This window comes from Carassius carassius, chromosome 12 (genome assembly GCF_963082965.1).
Source record: "Carassius carassius chromosome 12, fCarCar2.1, whole genome shotgun sequence".
NCBI lineage: Eukaryota > Metazoa > Chordata > Actinopteri > Cypriniformes > Cyprinidae > Carassius > Carassius carassius.
This window is the reverse complement of record NC_081766.1, coordinates 14,504,406-14,515,194: the sequence shown is the minus strand read 5'-3', so window position 1 is coordinate 14,515,194 and position 10,789 is coordinate 14,504,406. Positions and strand designations below refer to the sequence as shown.

Below are 10,789 nucleotides of genomic sequence, written 5' to 3'. Positions count from 1 at the left end.
TTTGAATAAATGCAGTTCTTTTTAACCTTTTATTCATCAAATATATTAGACAGCAGAACTGTTTCAAACACTCATAATAAATCAGAATATTAGAATGATTTCTAAATGATCATGTGATAGACTGGATGTTACATGTGACACTGAAGGCTGGAGTAATGATGCTGAAAATTCAGCTTTGAATCACAGGAATAAATTATTATTTTTAAGTATATTTAAATAGAAAACTATTATTTTAAGTTGTTATAATATTTCACAATATTACAGTTTTTTTCTGTATTTTTTATCAAATAAATGCAGGCTTGATGAGTAGAAGAAACTTCTTTCAAAAACATTAAAAATAGTAATGTTTCCAAATTTTGGTCTGTACTATATATATATATATATATATATATATATTTTTTTTTTTTTTATTGTTATAACAAAAATAATATACTCAATGACAAATATATCAAATTTATACTCACTGCAAACTTTAAGGCGCTGGAACTCTCTGGTCCATCAAACTTAAAATTTTTGAAATCTGGAAAATTCCCACCATCATTTCCTCTTGGTGCAAATCTCTTGTAACTCTTTTCTTTGGTGTCCGGGTCCTCATAGAGGGCATAATCGCTCATGCTATTGCAAACTTCTTCCAGCAGTTCAGTTAAGTAAGTCTCAGACCTAGCAAGAGGAACCTATCAAAAAAAGAATTCAGAATAAAGTTACAGAAAGACTCGTTGACTAAGTTACCAAAAACAAACCTTGGAAAAAAAAAAAAAACGGGGAGAAAAATGTAGGGCACTGAGGTCACTTAGATGACCTTTTCCTTCCGTTCCCATCTTAACACATCCCCTGTGCCACGACGCTGACTTTTAACCTGCATCTCCAAAGTAGCAAAAGTAGATCCCCCTTGCCTTGGCAACAGAACAAAACCACACTGTGGTGTCTAGACAGGTCAAGGTGCACCCTGCTCCTGCCCCTTTGGCCTCCCCCGGAAGGAGAAAGGGTGATGGGGGCCGGAGAGAGTGAAAAGGCTGGAGAGCTGGGGGCAAGCAGTGAGGAGGGGAGTTGTCAACAGCAGCCAAGTGCAGGGTAAACAGTGGAGTCCCATCCTTTGGTTCTCTTGGGCAGCTCCTCTCTTCCACCCTCCATTGATCAAAGCAGGAAGTCTTCCTTGTCAGGCCAGTCAAAGGGTGGCGGGGATGGGGGGTGAGGGGTTATTGGAAAGAGGACAGGTTCCAGATGAGCTGGATTTTCGTGCAATGTAGATATATCCCTGGCCCTATTGTCCCCTTTCAGACGCAGTATGGATGCTTCCGGTCTCACAGATTACATTATGAGGGAGTCTCTACCCCCTCCACTCTGGTGAGGTTCAGTGACATAAAGAGGCTTCGGTGGCTTGCTGCCATCTGGTCACAAATAAGATAAAAGGTCGGATGGAAGGACAGGAACTCATCTTCACATCCCCCATCTTTTTAATTAAAAAGCTGAATGCAGTTGGATGGGCCGCAAGATAAGACAATATATGAACAACTATGAACGAAGGAGTATAGGTGCCTATAGGTGCTGGATGTTTAAACCGTATCATTATGGATACAATGTGTGTATAAGAACATCTTTGACACTAAATCTTAATTATCATATTTGAGATCTCCACCAGTTACACTTCTAAATTCAACTCATTAATCTTTAGGAGACTTCGGGTTAACCAATTGAGAACAATAAGAGAGATCCAGTCGTGCACAAAAGTCCAAAAGAAATAAAAATCTTGTCCACAGATCTAGCAGAAGACGGCCTGAGTGCCACAACCTCTGCCGAGTCCTTATCACGCAATCCTGAAAATAGAGGGGAATTAAACTCCTCCTCGTAACAGTCTGAAGGGTTTGAATAGAAGCTGTCAATAAAGAATTTCTGTAGGAATGGCGGAGGGGGGGGGGGTGCAAGCAGAGAAAAGGTTTCACAGGGATGCCATCCTTCACTGAATTCCCATTACAGAGTCAGGCATCATTGTAGTGTTGGGACACAGTGGGTTTCATTTTGCTATTTTAATATTATTAAAAATAAAAAAAAAGTCTTAACATATACAGTAGATTAGATATAGGATCTGATCAAGAGTTGTTGAATGTTTATTTACACATAAATTGACCTTTTAGCAAAAGCTGTTGAAGGTTATCTTTGGTTAATCTGCTAAAAACATGAAGCGCATCGCAGGGGTTCACCTACAGCTTCAGGGCAAGTGAACCAAGCCAAGTATGAAAAGTGAAACAGAGAGGGATTTGGCGAGCTTTAATTAGCATTTATTTTAAAATGAAGTCACTCTCAGGGAACAGTGAGCGAGTTCTGCTACACTGCTTCGGCTTTGCTTCCTTATTACTGAAGAGAAATAGGATACTCAGGAATCAAAGACCAAAACATTCAGATGGAAGAAGTCAGCACGTGGATCTGGCTTCATTTTCTGGCACCAATATGATGGTGGTTATGTGCGATAAGTAAATATGCTAAACATAATTCAGTACAGACAAGCTGGGTGCAAAACTGTTTTAACTCTTTACAGTGGCATCTGAGAGCTGCAGCGTTCTCTTTAGAATTGTTACAAGCCTCTCACTCTTAGCTTCTTTCGATTTGTAATGAAAAATAAAAAATTAAGTGTCCAAAATCACGTAACCGCTCCCTGAGCCGCAATTTAAAGCATAATATGCAATTAAAACCCAAACTCCTGACATCACCTCAATGAGCTGATAAATGACAAATTAAGAAAAAAGACAGATGCATGAAACAAAAAATTAAGTACTTCATTAATCAACTGTTTCATCTGCAACGAAGCAAGACATAACAGATTTAACAGGTTTCTTTCTCATCCCCAACAATACCTGTAGTTTTTGTTTAAAACCCAAACAGTATACCCAAATCAATAGTAAAATTTAAAAGGTACAATTTGTAAGATATTTGCAGTAAAATATCAAAACCCACTAGGCTAGTGTTATAGCCTGGGAAAACCCAGACTACTTCCGGCGAATTTCAATTCTCTCTACAGAATAGTCTGGCAAAGAGGACTATCTAGCTCGTTTCTGTGCTGCCGAAATCGCGATGACGACAGCGCAGCGACGGTAAAGCAGATTTTGTACATTACAAAGATGGATGCTGCAGAGGAACATTCGTTCGAAACTGCTATCGCGTCTGTTTTAAGTGATTTAAACTTTAACTTTGCGTTAAAACCCGAGCAAAGAACAACACTTGAAGCCTTCATATCTAAAAAAGATGTTATCGCTGTCTTACCCGATATCTATGGTCTTACTGACTGGATTCGCTCTGCATACGTCATCTCCATCGCTCTGATTGGTTTTAGGTCTATCCAATTGCGCCCAGAGGCATTTGAACGAGGTCCGTCGGTGACGCCCCTTTAGAAACGAGACGTCTAATAGGCTTTGCCAGACCCTAACTCAGTTTCAACTGAAAAGGGTCTGGTTTTAACCAGGCTACTAGTGTTATATATTTTGTCCAGCTGATTAATAACAATAGCTCTAATGTTTTCAACTACTTGTAAATCATGAGAAAATTCCCATTCTAAACAGTGACACAGGGCAGTGCAGTCGCCTGTCAATGACGTTAGTTGCCCTTTGTTACCGCCTTTACTGACATAGAAACCACATGACAACAGTGTCGTGGACAAATGCTGAAGTAGTGTCTAGAGTCCAGCAAACCACTAGCTTGCTTCAAGCAGTTCCTTACTTACTACTTCTGGCACGTTTTATGGTGGATTGTGTTACTTATTTATGGAACATAATTACAGTTTACCGTCTGCCACTGGTTCTGTCGACAAGGACAGCCCCCGTAAATGTAAGCGCACGTGCCAACCAAACGACCCAAGAAGATTTTGGGACAAGAGGAGAGAAAGAGCGAGGATCAATATGTTGCATTTTCTAGATGGAGAGAGCTTTGCGACAAACTTCAACTAGAAAGAGATGCCGATCTCGCTTGTGTTTTACTCGACAGGCGAGTTGTTTTGACTCATATCTTTACAGAAAACGTATGCTATTATAACGATCAACAAGATTAGTATTATGAGGCATACACGACAAACGCGGGGCATCACGTCTCTAGACCCGCACGAGGAAGCGTCTGATCCATAGTCTGATCACGTCTTTGCATTGACTATGTATGTAATCTACTCGCGCAAATCGTTGAACTCGCATTTGCTATGTATGCCCAATTATTGTGTTTGAATGTACATGAGTGTATATATTTGTTGAACAAGTGGTAATCGTTTTAATATCGTCTGATTGATGGCCGTCAGCGGTTGGGTAAAAGACAACAAATCCCATCATTCCACGCTCCTTAGCTTCATCAAACCACGCAATTGTTATTGCTTTGGTAGTGCGCCCTCTAGTGGCAGGCCCTACAACCTGTACCTTTAAGCTTCCCATTCAAGTCCCTTCATTAATTATGGTAGAGCATTACTCGCGTTACATATCCCAACAATCATTTTACCCACAGATGAAACGGCTTAATAAGGGAGGGGAAAAGTCAGAACTGAACAAACACTTGTTATTAGACAGCAGTTACGATTAAAAGGGGATTAACCTCTAATCAATAGAGGAGTCTGGCACCTAATGACAGTCCCTGGATACCAGGGGTCAGGGCATATAGTTCACTGGCTCTGACCTTTACACACTGACACCACTATTGAGAAGGAAACAGTAAAAAGGGCTCCCTTTACTCAATTAAACAGAGCAAGCTTATAAACACCAAGAAATATTACAGATATGTAAGGCAACTAATCAAACACACACATACACAATTTACAATTACAAAAATTGAAACTAACAATTCAGGTCTTATCAGTATATTGTTGAATATTTTTGAACATTGATTAGCCTGTGTTAATAATATAACTAAAATCTCATAATAAATATGGTGGTGGTAAAGACTGAGAAATTGATGTTCTATCCTAGCAACAGATGAACTATTTCACAATTTATCACTATCCTGAGCAAGAGAAAGTTGGCAGTCAGTATCACCCTGGACGAAGAGGACACATCTTTAGAGGATACTGTAAATGCATTGACAATGATACATTGATTCTGAAGCCATTAACAATGAATCATACCTTTTTGTCCGTAAGACTTCCATCTGGTTTAAGTCTGAATCCGCCAACATGAATCGTCTTTTTTGGATCAGTTTGACTGATTGAATACTTCAGCTCCTCTGCAATCGCCACACAGGCTAGAAATGAAAAGAAAAAAACATTACAATCAATTTAATCCTTTAAACATTGAATGGTACTCAAAAAGGTAAAAAAATAAAAATAAAAATGCAGGCTTCATAATCTTATGACAATGTACAAACCTAAATATTTCCTGCAGGAAATCATTGTACCGCAATAAACAGGACTAAATATACATTTCCCATGAGATAATGCTGGATGCCTTCTTGTACAATTAATGATCAGGCCTAGATTTTTAATCATGGCATGTACTTAAATCATCTGAACTAGAACACATTTTGTATCAACTTTTTTTTATTTTAATTGTATTATCTGCATTGCATGTACTTAAAAGAAAAAAAAAAAATCACTAGTTATGCTACTGGTAAAATCTGTTTCCTGGGGCTTAGTCATGCTTGCTATATTACCACGGCAACTGCCAAACCTGGGCGGAGCTTAAACTAGGATTTATGTGAATCAAGCTTTGCACCCTTTGACTCTCCAAAAAGGCATGGTCCTAGCATTAGTTGCAACAAGATTTATTATTTTTTAATACTAGTAATATTATTCCATAATAGAAACCAGCAGGGCTTTATTGAAAGAATCTTAGTCCTGCAAAGTGACCAGAATGAAATACACATTTAAATAGTACATTTACCAAACAAATTAACTTCAGAATCTTCTGAAAGTAAGACATGAAATCTATTCACATACAAGATAGTCAAAATAGTTCATTTCAGTGTTGGTTTAATGTTGGCCACAAAAAAAAAAGAGACACATTTGCTTGTCTTGGTTAAGAATAACTTAATGTGACGTGACATTCAGCCAAGTATGGTGACCCCAACTCAGAATTCGTGCTCTGCATTTAACCCATCCAAAGTGCACACACACAGAGCAGTGAACACACACACACTGTGAACACACACCCGGAGCAGTGGGCAGCCATTTATGCTGTGGCGCCCGGGGAGCAGTTGGGGGTTCGATGCCTTGCTCAAGGGCACCTAAGTCGTGGTGTTGAAGGTGGAGAGAGAACTGTACATGCACTCCCACCACCCACAATTCCTGCCGGCCCGAGACTCGAACTCACAACCTTTCGATTGCGAGTCCGACTCTCTAACCGTGTAGGATGGAGAAGAAGAATTTAGTTTAAAAAAACTGGATTAGACACAGCTAATCCAGTATTATCTTATATCTTAGCATATATTAATATACTAAGATGTTGAAATTACGGTTTTAAAAAAGCCATCGATTAAAGACCTGTACTGTATACTAAAGTCATCGCTACTAAGATCTTAATATACTTTGCAAAAAAACAAAAACAAGTGAAACTTGCACAAACGGTATCAGTGCAATATAGCACTTAAAGGTACAATTTGTAAGATATTTGTAGTAAATTTCCAAAAACCACTAGGCTTGTGTTATATATTTTGTCCAGCTGATTACTAACAATATCTCTAATGTTTTCAACTACTTGTAAATCATGAGAAAATTCCCATTCTAAACAGTAACACAGGGCAGTGCAGTTGCCTGTCAATGACATTAGTTGTTGTTCTTCTTAGTTTTATGGCTAAGTATCTATGGCTGATCCATAGTCTGATCGCGTCTTTGCATTGACTTTGTAAGTAATCTATTCGCGCAAATCGTTGAACTCTCGTTAAATCCATAATTTGTTTCTGTCTGATTTGATGGCCGTCAGCAGTTGGGTAGAAGACAACAAATCCCATCATTCCACGCACCTCTTTAGCGTCATCAAACCATGCGATTGTTATTGTTTTGATAGTGCGTCCTCTAGTGGCAGGTCCTACAACCTGTGCCTTTAAATATGATTATGCAGATGTTGAGTTTTGAAGAACTAAGTAAACCGTGAAACCAAAAAACAGAAAATAGAATAAATAAAAATGCCTCTCTGTGATGTATATAAAACTCACAAAAAGTTTGTTATTAAAACATTATGGAAAAGACCAAAGTATAAAAAAAATTTGAGCACTGATGTCACAAAATGTTTAAAAACATGGCGGTGACAGTTTAAAAGAAAGTGAAAAATTAAGAGATAAAAATTACACTCCTGACAGAAAAATTTATCTACTAGAAACATTTGTTGTAATTACCAGCTCAATCATCACTTACTTTAGCATTATAAGTCATATCTGTGTGTGTGTGTGTGTGTGTGTGTGTGTGTGTTATTAGTTTATTTATTAAGAAACTCCATGCAACATCAACATACCTGAACAGTACAATGCTTCATCTTTCTTTGACTCTGTTGTACTGGACAACATGAACACTGCCACAAGAACAAGGCAAACCGGTTTAACCCATGGTGACATGCTGATCTCCTGGATGAGCAAAACACGGTCAATGTAATTAAAATGGCATTAGACACTCACAGAACAATTGTACTGAATGTTCATCACAACACTAAATGATAACCAACAGAAAAAAAAAAAGTTATAAAACACCTCAGAGATAGCATTTTAAAGAGTTCTGATTGCAGCCTTGAAAACAGGCTTCAAGTACTTAACAGGTGTATTTTATGCATAATACGTATTGCTGTTCTTTAAGGAGTTAAACTTTTTGAAAACTTCAGGGACTTTTCATAACGTTTCTGAATTAACTAGCGCCCCCAACTGAACAACAACAACACTATTTTTGCACTCTAACATTACTGTGTAATTGTAATTAAACACCAATGTTCTGATAACCAAACACTGACTCATTAAAATATATGCATCTCTGTTATCTAAACGGCTTAGGATACGGTTTAAACTAATTAACGTACTAGTCTAAATATATGTAACGTTACAAGAGACGGCGTCACCTAATAGTGCGCTCTGAATGACTTACAAGTAAAACTCGTTTCATTTGTTCAGGTGCGTGTGAGTAAAGAAGCAGCTAAAATAAGAACTAAAAACGTACTTATTTAGTATTGGATTGGATGTGGTGGCCAACCTGTAGTTCTATATTCCTTAAACGAACACATTATAAACATTCAATGAGGCGTACTGTCTTACCTGAGAACAGAGGTGAGTGAGGCACGGGTAAAAGTTTTGCTACAAAAAAAGTTGCTACAAAAAATGACAAAAAGGGTACAAGTTCGATACCAGGTAACGCTAGCTTACACAAAAACGAAATACAAATGTGCTTCCTATACAAAAAGCAACGACTACCCACCCACGTGCCGGTCTGTCGTGCTGCCACGACCAGCAACCTTAATGATTGACTGCCGCGACATCCAATGAAATCACAGAATTCTGACTCTTATCCAATGATCGCAAAGAATGGCTAGACATCAAATACCCGGATTAGAAAGTTCCCAGACAACACTCGACCAGATATGGGAAACTGCCAAGTGACAATTGGTAGGAATCATCTGTAGTACCCGTAACGTAAATAATCATGCATTTTTAAATAATAAAAAATAATACTGATCTTCCAATAAATAAATAAATAAATAAATATTATTAATAACATCCTTTATTTTTGTTTTCTGCAAACTAAAACGGTACTACTATGTCTAAACTATGGGGACATGTGTAAGTCATAAATAAGTAAATAGTTTTGTAAGTAATAAATTTTTAAACCTTTATAAATTTTTTGCTATGAAAACTACAATGGACAGTATATTAAATTAAATTTAAAAAAAAATTATGCATTTAGCATTCAGGCTAACATTTGCATTTAAAATTGAAAGAAATCGTGAAAACGAATCTCAGATATATAAGTAGGCTAATTGTATTTTCAAAAGTTGTTTGGGTTTCATTTTTTATTACCCACAATCCCTTGCTTACTTACTTAACGTACATGCTCTGGTACACTGAACGAACAATAATCGTCCCAAAACCATTCAAGCTGGCAGTTATTAAGCCTCTTATTAAGAAACCAAAACTAGATCCTAGTGAACTGGCATAATTATAGGTCTATTTCAAATCTTCCATTTATGTCTAAAATTTTAGAAAAAGTTGTGTCTGCTCAATTGAGCACCTTCCTGCACAAAAATGATCTGTATGAAGAATTTCAGTCAGGTTTCAGGCCCCACCATATCACAGAAACTGCACTTGTTAAAATTACAAATGACCTGCTTCTTGCGTCAGATCAAGGCTGCATCTCATTTCTAGTCTTACTTGAACTTAGTGCTGCGTTTGACACCATAGATCCCACTTCCTCAAATCATGCCCTGGAGGTCCAATGCGCTGCAGAGTTTAGCTCCAACCCTAATCAAAGTCACCTGCCTGTGATTTTCTAATAATCACAAGACATTGATTGATTGGTGTGTTTGATTAGGATTAGAGCTAAACTCTGCAGGAAAGTGGATCTCGAGGTCCAGATTTGAAGATCCCTGCCATAGATCATGACATACTCATAGATCATTACAAACTATACAGGTATTCAAGGGCAGGCTCTAAGATGGTTTAGATCCTACCTGTCCGATCGCTACCATTTTGTTTACTTAAATGGGGAGTCATATCATTTATCATCAGTAAAATATGGAGTGCCACAAGGATCCGTCCTAGGTCCCCTTCTATTTTCAATATACATGTTGCCCCTTGGTAATATTATTAGAAAATATGGAATTAGCTTCCACTGTTATGCTGATGATACTCAGCTATATATCTCAACGAGACCAGATGAAACTTCTAAATTATCTAAGCTAACAGAGTGTGTTAAAAATGTAAAAGATTGGATGACAAATCATTTTCTCCAATTCAATTTAGATAAGACCGAGATATTAATTATTGGACCACAAAACACTACACAGAATCTTGTAGATTACAATCTGCAACTAGACGGATGTACTGTTACTTCCTCTACAGTCAAAAGTCTGGGTGTTATATTAGACAGCAACTTGTCTTTTGAAAATCATATGTCCCATGTTACAAAAACTGCATTCTTCCATCTTAGAAACATTTCCAAGCTACGAAACATGTTATCTGTTTCTGATGCAGAAAATATAGTTCATTCATTTATGACCTCTAGACTGGACTATTGTAATGCACTTCTAGGTGGTTGTTCTGCTTCTTCAATAAACAAGCTACAGGTAGTCCAAAATGCAGTCCTTACCAGGTCAAGAAAATATGATCATATTACCCCAATTTTACAGTCTCTGCACTGGCTTCCTATTAAGTTCCGTAGTTACAAATTATCATTACTTACCTATAAGGCCCTAAATGGTTTAGCTCCTGCGTACCTAACTATCCTTATACCACGTTACAATCCATCACGCTCCCTAAGGTCACAAAACGCTGGACAGTTCCTAGGATAGCAAAGTCCACTAAAGGAGGTAGAGCTTTTTTACATCTGGCTCCCAAACTCTTGAATAGCCTTCCTGATAATGTTCGGGCCGGGGTTCAGACACACTCTCTCTGTTTAAATCTAGATTAAAAACGCATCTCTTTCGCCAAGCATTCGAATAATGTATCTTAAATTGTGACTGCAGTTGCATCTGATCAAATGCGCATTTTTATTTTTTAGCTTGGGTTAAACTAATTAATTTTACTTTGTTGGATCAGCAGCTATGCTAATGATGTCTCTTATTTACAGTACATCCCGTGGTAACTAGGATTTACACAAGCTCCAGTCTGGATCCAGAACACCTGAGAAGAGATGATGCCA

General features: G+C 37.7%; 1 protein-coding gene across 2 annotated transcripts in view; it reads right to left on the bottom strand.

Annotated features, from left to right (window-relative positions):
- Positions 1-8,442, bottom strand: part of LOC132154890 (protein canopy-1) — an 11,278-nt gene extending 2,836 nt beyond the window's left edge. Inside the window, exons 1-5 of one of the 2 annotated variants that reach the window (XM_059563612.1) lie at positions 8,347-8,442; positions 8,199-8,229; positions 7,407-7,518; positions 5,087-5,202; positions 465-674 (exon numbers count right to left, since the gene is read on the bottom strand). In XM_059563612.1, coding sequence (XP_059419595.1) covers positions 465-674; positions 5,087-5,202; positions 7,407-7,518; positions 8,199-8,229; positions 8,347-8,411 — 534 coding nt within the window. In that variant the 5' untranslated portion in view covers positions 8,412-8,442. Of the gene's footprint in view, positions 1-464; positions 675-5,086; positions 5,203-7,406; positions 7,519-8,190; positions 8,241-8,346 lie in introns of those variants that run through there. The other variant, XM_059563613.1, reaches the window with a different exon arrangement.
- Between the last annotated feature and the right edge of the window lie 2,347 nt (positions 8,443-10,789).